General features: G+C 33.0%; 3 protein-coding genes across 3 annotated transcripts; 2 read left to right on the forward strand and 1 right to left on the reverse strand.

The window, feature by feature from the left end:
• Positions 1 to 331: 331 nt before the first annotated feature.
• On the reverse strand, positions 332 to 2,751 carry LOC123315952. Its single transcript, XM_044901859.1, has 3 exons — positions 2,734 to 2,751; positions 730 to 2,539; positions 332 to 513 (listed from the first exon to the last, which is right to left on the reverse strand). The coding sequence occupies exons 1-3, from the start codon at positions 2,749 to 2,751 to the stop codon at positions 332 to 334; spliced, it is 2,010 nt and encodes a 669-aa protein (XP_044757794.1).
• Positions 2,752 to 3,485: 734 nt separating this feature from the next.
• LOC123315953 lies at positions 3,486 to 5,924 on the forward strand. Its single transcript, XM_044901860.1, has 2 exons — positions 3,486 to 5,526; positions 5,743 to 5,924. Exons 1-2 carry the CDS (start codon positions 3,486 to 3,488, stop codon positions 5,922 to 5,924), a joined length of 2,223 nt encoding a protein of 740 aa, XP_044757795.1.
• A 305-nt stretch (positions 5,925 to 6,229) lies between these two features.
• LOC123315954 lies at positions 6,230 to 8,668 on the forward strand. Its single transcript, XM_044901861.1, has 2 exons — positions 6,230 to 8,270; positions 8,487 to 8,668. Exons 1-2 carry the CDS (start codon positions 6,230 to 6,232, stop codon positions 8,666 to 8,668), a joined length of 2,223 nt encoding a protein of 740 aa, XP_044757796.1.
• Positions 8,669 to 14,938: the final 6,270 nt, after the last annotated feature.

Here is a 14,938-nt window from a genome sequence, read left to right on the forward strand (position 1 = left end):
CAAATCTATATATATATATATATATATATATATATATATATATATATATATATATATATATATATATATATATATATATATATATATATATATATATTTGGATTTATTGGGCATCTAGGTCTTCAAAAAAGTTGTAAAACAGTTTTATTTGTATAAACGTTTCGGCGCATCCGCCTTCTTCAGTATACATAAATCATTAATCGACATCTAAAAAGTAACATATATAATATAAAATAGAATAATATAGTCATTAAAATATCTCACTGTTCATTTTTGCTCTTTTCAGGTCGGTATTGTTGTGTTATTTATGTTAATGTCATATATGTCAATGTCAGGGGTCAATGGAATGTTGGTTGTCTTGTCTTCTTCTTTCTATCGGTGGTCTTCTCAGTATTGGCATGTATGTTTGACTGAGATTTTTCGTGTCTTGTTTGTCGTTCACTACATTTTCATTGTTTACTTGTATGTGAATCATTTCCAATATTTCCCTTCGTCGTTGTTGGGGTTCTATTCCTAAAATTTTCGTGTCATCGTAATTAAAATCATGTTTTTGATTTTTTTTATGTTTATTAAGTGCTGTAGTTGCGTTTTTTGCATATTTATGTGCGTTTAGTCTGTCTTTTAGTCTTTGTGAAGTCTGTCCTATGTATTGTTTGTCACAGTCCTTGCAGGGTATACTATATATCACCTGTGATTTTTTTGTCTTGGGTGTTGGTGCTTTCAACTTACTAAAGATGTTTCCCACTTGATTGTATGGTCTATGTACTACTTCTCGGTTGTAAGGTTTCAATATATTACTTATTTTCTGTGACAGCCCTTGTATGTATGGTAATTGTATTCGTTTTGTGGTATCTGTTGGTGTTTTCGTCTGTTGTGTGTTGTATAGTCGGTGCGTCCTTTGTTTTGTTAGTTTTGTGATAAGGGTTTCGGGGTAGTGATTCTTCGTCAAAAGTTCCTTCACCTCTTTTAAAGTTTTCTCTCGGAGTATTGGGGATGTTAATTTTAACGCCCTGTCTATGTATCCAAAGGCAGTACTTCTCTTATGTGAATGGAGGTGTTGGGAGTTATAATCTAATATATGTGTTGTGTTCTGCTCCTTTCTGTGCCATTTTGTCAATAAATTTCCGTTTTTTCTCATTAGTGTCATGTCCAAGAAGTTCAGGCAGTTGTTTTCTTCTTCCTCAAGTGTAAATTGTAGAAATTCGTGTGTGTTGTTGAATTCGTTCAAAATCGACTGTATTTCGGTTGTTGTTGTTATAACTAAAATGTCGTCCACATATCGTTTGAAGAACGTAGTTTTATGTTTTTCCATGATTTTCTTTTCTATCAACTCCATTACCAACTGTGCTATCGTGCTTGATAACGGGTTCCCCATGGCTACACCCTTAATTTGTTTATAGAAATTTTTCTCATATTGGAAGAAGCTATTGTTCGTGATATATTGTATTGTTTGGATGAAATCTTCTTTTGGTATTAATGTGTGTTGTCTGATTATTTCCCAATTATTTTCGATTGCCTCCTTTATTAGTTCTGTGGGAATGTTTGTATACAGAGATTTTACATCTAATGAGTATAATCGATGGTTTGCTTGGATCCTAACATTTCTCAATGATTCTTTCAAATCGAATGAGTTTTTTATATAATATTCATTATTATTTATTGCGTTGGATAGAATATTCGCCATATATTTTGATAATTTATACAAAGGAGATTGAATGCAAGAAACTATCGGTCCTAGTGGTATATTTTGTTTGTGGACTTTTGGTAATCCATATATTTTTGGTATTTTACTGTTATGGGTCAATAATGTTTTCTCATCTTGTTTAGTTATATATTTCTTTTGTTCCCATTCTTTGATTATTCTATTGTTTTCTTTCTCCAATGTGATTGTCATGTCTCGTTTGATTTGTTTATAGGTTGTATTATCGTCTAAAATTTCGTGCATTTTTTCGTTGTATTCGGTTTTTGTTATTACCACTATTTTATTTCCCTTGTCAGCTCTTATGACTTGCAAATCATTGTGTGCTTTCAAAAATGTTTTAGTTTTTTCGAAGTTAGATTTCATCATGTTTTGTCTCTGTTTCTTGCTCCTTAGTTGTCTCTGATGGGTATTTAGAGCTTGTGTGACATTAGCTCGAATGTTGTCCTGGTCTTCTTTTGATAATTCTTCAATGGTATTTTCAATTTGTGTAATAATGTTAAATGTTGGGATTTCATTTTCTCTTTCTATCTCAATGGAATATTTGGGGCCCAAGTTTAGTGTTTTCACCACGAAGTCAGGTAGTACTGTTGTTGACAAATTTTCTACTCTTGTTTGATTGTTGTTTACGTTTTCACTTTTTCCCTGAATTTGTGCCAACTTCTGGATTTTCTTATTGTGAATGGATACACTTCTGGTTGTGATGAGGTTTAATCTTTCATTTATATAGCACTCCAAATTTTGCCTTGAATGTTCCCCTTCGTCCTTTTCTTTATTGTCCAGAATCGTTCGAATGTTACCTTCCAGTGTATTTATGTTCTTCTCTTCTTCGAGAGAAAACTTTAAAAGAGGTGAAGGAACTTTTGACGAAGAATCACTACCCTGAAACCCTTATCACAAAACTAACAAAACAAAGGACGCACCGACTATACAACACACAACAGACGAAAACACCAACAGATACCACAAAACGAATACAATTACCATACATACAAGGGCTGTCACAGAAAATAAGTAATATATTGAAACCTTACAACCGAGAAGTAGTACATAGACCATACAATCAAGTGGGAAACATCTTTAGTAAGTTGAAAGCACCAACACCCAAGACAAAAAAATCACAGGTCATATATAGTATACCCTGCAAGGACTGTGACAAACAATACATAGGACAGACTTCACAAAGACTAAAAGACAGACTAAACGCACATAAATATGCAAAAAACGCAACTACAGCACTTAATAAACATAAAAAAAATCAAAAACATGATTTTAATTACGATGACACGAAAATTTTAGGAATAGAACCCCAACAACGACGAAGGGAAATATTGGAAATGATTCACATACAAGTAAACAATGAAAATGTAGTGAACGACAAACAAGACACGAAAAATCTCAGTCAAATATACATGCCAATACTGAGAAGACCACCGATAGAAAGAAGAAGACAAGACAACCAACATTCCATTGACCCCTGACATTGACATATATGACATTAACATAAATAACACAACAATACCGACCAGAAAAGAGCAAAAATGAACAGTGAGATATTTTAATGACTATATTATTCTATTTTATATTATATATGTTACTTTTTAGATGTCGATTTATGATTTATGTATACTGAAGAAGGCGGATGCGCCGAAACGTTTATACAAATAAAACTGTTTTACAACTTTTTTGAAGACCTAGATGCCCAATCAATCCAAACTCAACATATTATATGCTAGGTAAAAACCAAAATTTTCACAATATATTAATGCAGGGGGAAGAAAGCATTATGGATCGTCAACATAGGACAGAACAGCTCACACAAGGAAACATTCAAAAACTAGTAGACAAGCTAGCTAGGGCAAAGACAAGGAGAATATTTTTACTTAAGTGCAAGCAACAAAAACTATGCCCAAATTTCTTGAAACTCAAAACAGATCACATCACATATAATTGTAAATATCTCGCTGATAAATATGACAAACTACAGAAAAAGTTCATATTTCGTACCATCAATTTGCTGATCACTGACACTACCAAGAACATAAATACACTGGAAGGTAACATTCGAACGATTCTGGACAATAAAGAAAAGGACGAAGGGGAACATTCAAGGCAAAATTTGGAGTGCTATATAAATGAAAGATTAAACCTCATCACAACCAGAAGTGTATCCATTCACAATAAGAAAATCCAGAAGTTGGCACAAATTCAGGGAAAAAGTGAAAACGTAAACAACAATCAAACAAGAGTAGAAAATTTGTCAACAACAGTACTACCTGACTTCGTGGTGAAAACACTAAACTTGGGCCCCAAATATTCCATTGAGATAGAAAGAGAAAATGAAATCGCAACATTTAACATTATTACACAAATTGAAAATACCATTGAAGAATTATCAAAAGAAGACCAGGACAACATTCGAGCTAATGTCACACAAGCTCTAAATACCCATCAGAGACAACTAAGGAGCAAGAAACAGAGACAAAACATGATGAAATCTAACTTCGAAAAAACTAAAACATTTTTGAAAGCACACAATGATTTGCAAGTCATAAGAGCTGACAAGGGAAATAAAATAGTGGTAATAACAAAAACCGAATACAACGAAAAAATGCACGAAATTTTAGACGATAATACAACCTATAAACAAATTAAACGAGACATGACAATCACATTGGAGAAAGAAAACAATAGAATAATCAAAGAATGGGAACAAAAGAAATATATAACTAAACAAGATGAGAAAACATTATTGACCCATAACAGTAAAATACCAAAAATATATGGATTACCAAAAGTCCACAAACAAAATATACCACTAAGACCGATAGTTTCTTGCATTCAATCTCCTTTGTATAAATTATCAAAATATATGGCGAATATTCTATCCAACGCAATAAATAATAATGAATATTATATAAAAAACTCATTCGATTTGAAAGAATCATTGAGAAATGTTAGGATCCAAGCAAACCATCGATTATACTCATTAGATGTAAAATCTCTGTATACAAACATTCCCACAGAACTAATAAAGGAGGCAATCGAAAATAATTGGGAAATAATCAGACAACACACATTAATACCAAAAGAAGATTTCATCCAAACAATACAATATATCACGAACAATAGCTTCTTCCAATATGAGAAAAATTTCTATAAACAAATTAAGGGTGTAGCCATGGGGAACCCGTTATCAAGCACGATAGCACAGTTGGTAATGGAGTTGATAGAAAAGAAAATCATGGAAAAACATAAAACTACGTTCTTCAAACGATATGTGGACGACATTTTAGTTATAACAACAACAACCGAAATACAGTCGATTTTGAACGAATTCAACAACACACACGAATTTCTACAATTTACACTTGAGGAAGAAGAAAACAACTGCCTGAACTTCTTGGACATGACACTAATGAGAAAAAACGGAAATTTATTGACAAAATGGCACAGAAAGGAGCAGAACACAACACATATATTAGATTATAACTCCCAACACCACCATTCACATAAGAAAAATACTGCCATTGGATACATAGACAGGGCGTTAAAATTAATATCCCCAATACTCCGAGAGAAAACTTTAAAAGAGGTGAAGGAACTTTTGACGAAGAATCACTACCCTGAAACCCTTATCACAAAACTAACAAAACAAAGGACGCACCGACTATACAACACACAACATACGAAAACACCAACAGATACCACAAAACGAATACAATTACCATACATACAAGGGCTGTCACAGAAAATAAGTAATATATTGAAACCTTACAACCGAGAAGTAGTACATAGACCATACAATCAAGTGGGAAACATCTTTAGTAAGTTGAAAGCACCAAAACCCAAGACAAAAAAATCACAGGTCATATATAGTATACCCTGCAAGGACTGTGACAAACAATACATAGGACAGACTTCACAAAGACTAAAAGACAGACTAAACGCACATAAATATGCAAAAAACGCAACTACAGCACTTAATAAACATAAAAAAAATCAAAAACATGATTTTAATTACGATGACACGAAAATTTTAGGAATAGAACCCCAACAACGACGAAGGGAAATATTGGAAATGATTCACATACAAGTAAACAATGAAAATGTAGTGAACGACAAACAAGACACGAAAAATCTCAGTCAAATATACATGCCAATACTGAGAAGACCACCGATAGAAAGAAGAAGACAAGACAACCAACATTCCATTGACCCCTGACATTGACATATATGACATTAACATAAATAACACAACAATACCGACCAGAAAAGAGCAAAAATGGACAGTGAGATATTTTAATGACTATATTATTCTATTTTATATTATATATGTTACTTTTTAGATGTCGATTTATGATTTATGTATACTGAAGAAGGCGGATGCGCCGAAACGTTTATACAAATAAAACTGTTTTACAACTTTTTTGAAGACCTAGATGCCCAATCAATCCAAACTCAACATATTATATGCTAGGTAAAAACCAAAATTTTCACAATATATTAATGCAGGGGGAAGAAAGCATTATGGATCGTCAACATAGGACAGAACAGCTCACACAAGGAAACATTCAAAAACTAGTAGACAAGCTAGCTAGGGCAAAGACAAGGAGAATATTTTTACTTAAGTGCAAGCAACAAAAACTATGCCCAAATTTCTTGAAACTCAAAACAGATCACATCACATATAATTGTAAATATCTCGCTGATAAATATGACAAACTACAGAAAAAGTTCATATTTCGTACCATCAATTTGCTGATCACTGACACTACCAAGAACATAAATACACTGGAAGGTAACATTCGAACGATTCTGGACAATAAAGAAAAGGACGAAGGGGAACATTCAAGGCAAAATTTGGAGTGCTATATAAATGAAAGATTAAACCTCATCACAACCAGAAGTGTATCCATTCACAATAAGAAAATCCAGAAGTTGGCACAAATTCAGGGAAAAAGTGAAAACGTAAACAACAATCAAACAGGAGTAGAAAATTTGTCAACAACAGTACTACCTGACTTCGTGGTGAAAACACTAAACTTGGGCCCCAAATATTCCATTGAGATAGAAAGAGAAAATGAAATCGCAACATTTAACATTATTACACAAATTGAAAATACCATTGAAGAATTATCAAAAGAAGACCAGGACAACATTCGAGCTAATGTCACACAAGCTCTAAATACCCATCAGAGACAACTAAGGAGCAAGAAACAGAGACAAAACATGATGAAATCTAACTTCGAAAAAACTAAAACATTTTTGAAAGCACACAATGATTTGCAAGTCATAAGAGCTGACAAGGGAAATAAAATAGTGGTAATAACAAAAACCGAATACAACGAAAAAATGCACGAAATTTTAGACGATAATACAACCTATAAACAAATTAAACGAGACATGACAATCACATTGGAGAAAGAAAACAAAAGAATAATCAAAGAATGGGAACAAAAGAAATATATAACTAAACAAGATGAGAAAACATTATTGACCCATAACAGTAAAATACCAAAAATATATGGATTACCAAAAGTCCACAAACAAAATATACCACTAAGACCGATAGTTTCTTGCATTCAATCTCCTTTGTATAAATTATCAAAATATATGGCGAATATTCTATCCAACGCAATAAATAATAATGAATATTATATAAAAAACTCATTCGATTTGAAAGAATCATTGAGAAATGTTAGGATCCAAGCAAACCATCGATTACACTCATTAGATGTAAAATCTCTGTATACAAACATTCCCACAGAACTAATAAAGGAGGCAATCGAAAATAATTGGGAAATAATCAGACAACACACATTAATACCAAAAGAAGATTTCATCCAAACAATACAACATATCACGAACAATAGCTTCTTCCAATATGAGAAAAATTTCTATAAACAAATTAAGGGTGTAGCCATGGGGAACCCGTTATCAAGCACGATAGCACAGTTGGTAATGGAGTTGATAGAAAAGAAAATCATGGAAAAACATAAAACTACGTTCTTCAAACGATATGTGGACGACATTTTAGTTATAACAACAACAACCGAAATACAGTCGATTTTGAACGAATTCAACAACACACACGAATTTCTACAATTTACACTTGAGGAAGAAGAAAACAACTGCCTGAACTTCTTGGACATGACACTAATGAGAAAAAACGGAAATTTATTGACAAAATGGCACAGAAAGGAGCAGAACACAACACATATATTAGATTATAACTCCCAACACCACCATTCACATAAGAAAAATACTGCCATTGGATACATAGACAGGGCGTTAAAATTAACATCCCCAATACTCCGAGAGAAAACTTTAAAAGAGGTGAAGGAACTTTTGACGAAGAATCACTACCCTGAAACCCTTATCACAAAACTAACAAAACAAAGGACGCACCGACTATACAACACACAACATACGAAAACACCAACAGATACCACAAAACGAATACAATTACCATACATACAAGGGCTGTCACAGAAAATAAGTAATATATTGAAACCTTACAACCGAGAAGTAGTACATAGACCATACAATCAAGTGGGAAACATCTTTAGTAAGTTGAAAGCACCAACACCCAAGACAAAAAAATCACAGGTCATATATAGTATACCCTGCAAGGACTGTGACAAACAATACATAGGACAGACTTCACAAAGACTAAAAGACAGACTAAACGCACATAAATATGCAAAAAACGCAACTACAGCACTTAATAAACATAAAAAAAATCAAAAACATGATTTTAATTACGATGACACGAAAATTTTAGGAATAGAACCCCAACAACGACGAAGGGAAATATTGGAAATGATTCACATACAAGTAAACAATGAAAATGTAGTGAACGACAAACAAGACACGAAAAATCTCAGTCAAATATACATGCCAATACTGAGAAGACCACCGATAGAAAGAAGAAGACAAGACAACCAACATTCCATTGACCCCTGACATTGACATATATGACATTAACATAAATAACACAACAATACCGACCAGAAAAGAGCAAAAATGAACAGTGAGATATTTTAATGACTATATTATTCTATTTTATATTATATATGTTACTTTTTAGATGTCGATTTATGATTTATGTATACTGAAGAAGGCGGATGCGCCGAAACTGTTTTACAACTTTTTTGAAGACCTAGATGCCCAATCAATCCAAACTCAACATATTATATGCTAGGTAAAAACCAAAACTTTCACAATATATATATATATATATATATATATATCTATATGAACTCGTAGTTCGTTGTGACCTCCGTTAAGTTCATTGGGCGACCTGACCTCCGGGTGAAGGAGTTATATAATTGTGATAATTTTTGGTTATATATGTAGAGGGGAAGGTAAATAGTAGGGGTACCTAAAGAGGGGAAAAGATTTTTATCGAAAAATTTTTCTTCAAACGAATCAGACCTTACTACCTCCGCATATATTTCTTATTAGTAGTGCGCTCTCAGCTCCCGCAACGTTGTCAGATTTTAGGAGGACAGAAAGTAAGACAGCTCGAATTCTACTCATATATAGAATACAGCTGCTCCTCCGATTCATTCACACATATTGAAACCTGTAAATAGTTCGAGAACGATACTAGATAATATTAATAAACTTCATACGCCTATTTATTTATATGGAAAATACAAGTGATCAGTAGCTTGAGGAGAGTTACTGTTGTTTATCTTCTTTGGCTGGAGGTTGAAGACGTTACATCAGTTGTAGAATTCAAAAAAATCAACCCGAAGATGAAATGCATTTGATGCAGTGTTAGCATTGAGTTGAATAATCAAAGGTGGTAGGGAATGGGTATCTCTTGAAGAAATGAACGGATAATTACAAGAATGTTGAATTCTTCAACAAAAATCATCTTGCGTGATTAGTAGTCAAAATAATTAAAAGAAGTTTGAAGCAAGAGGGGCTTCACCTCACAAAAAAACTGGCTCGTATTCATGTCTGTTTATTTTCAATACATTGATATAATGATAATAATTATACAGGGTGTGGCGTAATGAATGGGTAATATGGATCCTGCGGGTAGAGGACTCTATGGCGGTTCAGATAAATATATTTTACGTTTGGTAAAAGAGCCTTGGTTTTCGAGATATTATTATATAAATAATAATAATATCTGGATATTGACATTTTCCATCATAGCGGATCAAAAGAAACTACTCGATTTAATTGCATTTCTTAATTGCTCGAGGTGTCTTTTGCGATTTTTCAGTACACAGGGTGTTTCACAAGTAAACAGACAAACGAAAACCGTGAATAGAGGGCATTGAGCTGAGTTCAAAAACACCTCATATGTGTGTCTTGTGCATTCCGTTTCCGATATACAGAGGAGTTTATTCAAATTTCCCGAATTTTCGTTCAGCTATAACTCCAAATAATTCAGTTGTATTCGGCTAAAAACTCATTATCTGCCTAAGCTTGTAAGTTTCAATAAAACGGAACATTGAAAGTTGACGATTACAGGACCGGACTCATTGAGGGTATATTCAAACTTAAACTCTATTGTCATAGGAGTCTACGAAACTAGCAGGTGAGGGGATCCAAGATTTCGGGCCGATTCACCTTAAAAAAAATAATAAAATGAATTTCGTAAATACCGAGGCTGAAAACCACTATTTTCCGCTATAAAAAATTAATATCATTCCAATAATATACCGACTTAATTAATGCCACGTTGCTATTATTATAAGGCCCCGTTGTTCAGTTTAGGATGAGGCCGAGATTTAAGATGATCCTAGATAATCTGACAGAACTGAACTGAAATGTCAAAATCAATCTAGGATAAACTTTAATCCCGAACTGAACAACTGCTATACATGTAGAGTTTCGGATTTTGCGAGAATCTACTACTTTTTCTTCAAAACAACAACTACGCTGAAGGAAATGTGATTGACTGTTAGCGACGCGGAATATCAACCATCTAAATTCTGTAGTCCATACAAATTTTTTTGAACTCTCATCATACTATATAGCAGTCGGATACTGAAATCCGTCATTTGTCAAAATGAGTTGTCAGTTCATAGACTGACCAACATTTTCGAAAGCTATTGATCTATTAATTAAATCGTTCTATAATTGGTCCTAAATTGACAGTCGTATTGTGAAAAACGATCTGCAGCGGATTATCTAAACACGAAATAAATTCTGAAATGTTTCGGATCATAAGGTTAATTGAATAAGTATCTTGTTCGTATCATTTGTTGACCTTATTATTCGAAATATTCTTCAATGAATGAAAATATAATATCAACACACATAATTTTTTGATTTATTCGTCTTCAAATCATTAAATAAATCGTTTCTCGAACAGTTTCGAGTCTTGGGGCAAATATAATATTGAATTATTTACATCATTATTTGTCGAACTTCAAAGTTCTGAATGAATTAAAATCTAAACTTGACAATATACGAGACAGTTTTCGCAAGAGTTCCAATGAAATCTGAAAATTTTCATCATTCTGGAGCATTCTGGACATCAATAATTCTCGAATCATCCATGGCCTCCTGAAAAGCTCGAATCAGGTAGAAAAGTTTGAACCCTTCGTATCAGCATTAACACGTGTTTTGCAGTAAACAGATGCCGATTTCATTTTCAACGGGCAATGTAACCAGGGTCGGGGGGATGAACCAAAGTCTCTGGATGAACGTTTCTCACAACAAGAAGAATTTGAATTTTCATATGAGGGTGAGGGCATTTGTTTCAAAATTTTCAGAGTACAAGGAGTATACAGGGTGTTTCACGAGTAAACAGACAAATGAAAACCGTGAATAGAGGGCATTGCGCTGAGTTCAAAACAGTGGCGGCCCGTCAGGGACGGCAGGGTCGGCAGTGCCGACCCAAAATTTCGCGAGCAGCAAAAATGTGAATTCTCACTTGTGTAATATTATAATGTATAAGAAATTCTCCAAACATTACATAGCTCTCAATAAATTTTATAAAAATATTAGGTATATGATATCTGATATCAATGGAATATGGAACTCTTTGAAATACGCTGTTTCAATTTAAATCCTACTCGGTCCGTAGACAAAATACGCTCATCTCCAATCGAGCTATGAAGACAGCGCCGCAGATGCCTTCTCTAGCGACCGAGTGACCGACCGTTCGTTCTGTTCATTCAGGTACGGCATGCAGTATCTAGATTGTAAACATATCGAAGGAGCGCTAATATCAATGAGTCAAATTGCTTCAAACTTGAATAATTTTTGTTGGAATTTCATTCGGATAACAACTAAAATTAGATAAGCCTCTTATTTAATATTTTTTCCGCCAATATCCGATAGTTTCAGTTTCAGATAACAAATTACAACAGATCGCTGTTATTTAAAACGAATTTTTAATGTATTTGTAAATTTTTATAAACGTGAGTGCTGAATATATAATACTAATGAAATTCCGACAATTTTTAAGACCTTTTCAAAGAATAAAGACCAAAACTATGATGAAAGTTGATATTGTTGGCTCAATACTCCGCACGGTGTAGGTCCGGCAGGCAGCGACCCTGCCGACCCTAGAATGCCTCTCTTCGGTAACTCGAAGAATGATCGTTCGGGATATCTCGATTCTATCGTTTGCGCTCGAGGTGATGTTGATTTCTCGCAAATCTCAATTTCGTTAGAATGCACTTTTGTTTATTTTTCCAATTTTATTTTATGGATAAGCATTTTAAGAGTATTTTTATTTGTTATAGGTATATATTTTCGGTTCTTATTTTCATATTTGTTCCGAAATTATGTTTATTTTTCAAGTGGTATGCAGGGCTAAAATAGTTATTTCTCAATCATTTTTTATTTTCCGGATAATCTTCAGAGATTATTGAAACAGAAACAAAAATTTTGGCGAAACTCCACTATGAAAAACTAACGCACCCAGTGCAGTACCCCATGGTGATGTAGAAACCTGCATAATACATAGGTACAGAAATATTTGAAAAAAAAAAAAAAGTATATATATATATATATATATATATATATATATATATATATATATATATATATATATATATATATATATATATATATATATATATATATATCTGCCGACCCACGATAAATATGCTCGAGCCGCCACTGGTTCAAAATCACCCCATATACAGGGTGTCCCAAAACTAGTGAATCAAACGTCACACCACGATAGAGTAAACCAAATATTATCGAATGACACCAACATTAGTTCAACGAAAACGTACCGTTTCCAAAATAATCAGAATTTTATTAAAATACCTAAAGTTTCCGATTTTCGAACTATTTTTCTTGATAACAGGGCCAGTTTTAAAAGAAGGATATCGATTTTAAATTATATTGAACTATGATTATTGTTTTATCTCCCCTAATTGAAATTATTTCAAGTAGTTAATCGATAACCATAACCTAAGTCTCGACCTAAGTTGATGTTAATTGAAACAATTGTTTTTTCTACATGATTTTTAATACTCAGATTAAACAGGGGTGATAATATGGGAGAAAAACGCTATCCTTAATCATAAATTTGCCTTGTAATTGAAAAAATAGTTCGAAAATCGGCAACTTTAGGTTAGGTTTCCTCAGAAACCGTACATTTTCGCTCAACTAATGTTGGTGTCATTCGATAGTATTTGATCTACTCTATCGTGGTGTGACGTTTGTTTCGATAGTTTTGGGGCACCCTATATATAGGTTTCTTCAGTGTTTTTTGAAATTTCTCGAATTTCCGTTCGGCTATAACTCCTGAAATTCTCTATCAAGTCGACTGAAAATTTATATTTAGCCTTGAGTTGTTAATTTCATTGAAACAGAGCATTTAAATTCGACAAAAATCAGGACCGGGCTCAGTGAGGCTTTACTTAACTTCAAACTCATAAAAACACCGTGTATGTAGTTTTTTAATAATAATTTAAACTTTTTTGTTATCTGCATTATTATTGTCTCAAAATGAATTGATTTTTGGGTTGCCCTACCTGTTGATCATGTTCTAGAAAAAATTGTTTTGGTCAGTAAGGAATAGAGGACTTCATGAAAAATAGAAATTCTTAATTGATTTTTTTCAAAGAAATGAAATGAATGTGTTCAACAATTATACCATATTCGGTCTTCAAAATAGTCATTCACAATGATGAAATGTTTCAAAATTGATAATGCACAAATATGGATGGAAGAACTACGCTATCTCGAAACTAAATATTAAAACTTGATCTTCAAAATTAATCTATTTTTCTATGGACAACTAGTTGTGTGAATGAAAACAAAGAAAGAAATCGCGTGGTGTCAGATCTGGAGATCTAGCAGTCCAATGTTGGGGTCCTACCCTTCAAATGAAATGACCTGAAATACTGATAAATACTTTTTCTGGTGCATGAATATCATCAATGTTTCAATAACAAATTGTAATAAGACCAGACCAATCCATAGATTTCCATAGATCCAATAATGAATATAACGGAATAAGTGAAGAATTCGAAAGTGCATTTATCATACTTATGTGCCAATCATTACCTTCACTAAAAGACCCAATGAGGTGAAAATCAATTCGAAAAATTACTTCAGGTCCACGTTGTCCATAAAAAGCGATTCATTCGGAAGATATCAAGTTATAATTATTATTTTCATGATAGCGTAGTTTTTTATTGCTATTCTTGTTCATTATCAATAATAAAGCTTATTATCACTGTGAATGATTTATCTGAAGAACCAGATATGCTAAAATATCAAAAACGAAAAAATTCAGTTGAACATTTCCAATTCCATTTTTAGATTTCCACATCTGATTGGCGATCATATTCATACCATTAATTATTGTGAAGTAAAAGTCAATACTCAGCGCTGTTTTTTCTAGAGGCATTTCACCACCAAATAATTATTCATTAAAAATTATCCACTGATAAAGCATACCAAAATTTCATTGATTTTGAGAAAATCTATGAAGATACCTGAAAAATTTAAAATTATGACGAAAAAAACTACAGAGTGTTTTGCATGAGTTTAAGTTTGAATATGGCCTCAATGAGTCCGGTATTGTGTTCGTCAACTTTTAATGTTCTGTTTTATTGAAACTTACAAGCTTAAGCGGATAATGAGTTTTTAGCCGAATACAACTGAATTATTTGGAGTTATAGCTGAACGAAAATTCGGGAAATTTGAATAAACTCCTCTGTATATCGGAAACAGAATGCACAAGACACACATATGAGGTGCTTTTGAACTCAGCTCAATGCCCTCTATTCACGGTTT

Source organism: Coccinella septempunctata, chromosome 6 (assembly GCF_907165205.1).
Source record: "Coccinella septempunctata chromosome 6, icCocSept1.1, whole genome shotgun sequence".
NCBI lineage: Eukaryota > Metazoa > Arthropoda > Insecta > Coleoptera > Coccinellidae > Coccinella > Coccinella septempunctata.

Coding starts and splice junctions, on each gene's coding strand:
- LOC123315952 (XM_044901859.1), bottom strand. Junction 514..729: donor TCAAGTGGGAAACATCTTTA/GTAAGTTGAAAG, acceptor CGAAAATTTTAG/GAATAGAACCCCAACAACGA.
- LOC123315953 (XM_044901860.1), top strand. CDS start 3,486: ATGGATCGTCAACATAGGACAGAACAGCTCACACAAGGAAACATTCAA. Junction 5,527..5,742: donor TCAAGTGGGAAACATCTTTA/GTAAGTTGAAAG, acceptor CGAAAATTTTAG/GAATAGAACCCCAACAACGA.
- LOC123315954 (XM_044901861.1), top strand. CDS start 6,230: ATGGATCGTCAACATAGGACAGAACAGCTCACACAAGGAAACATTCAA. Junction 8,271..8,486: donor TCAAGTGGGAAACATCTTTA/GTAAGTTGAAAG, acceptor CGAAAATTTTAG/GAATAGAACCCCAACAACGA.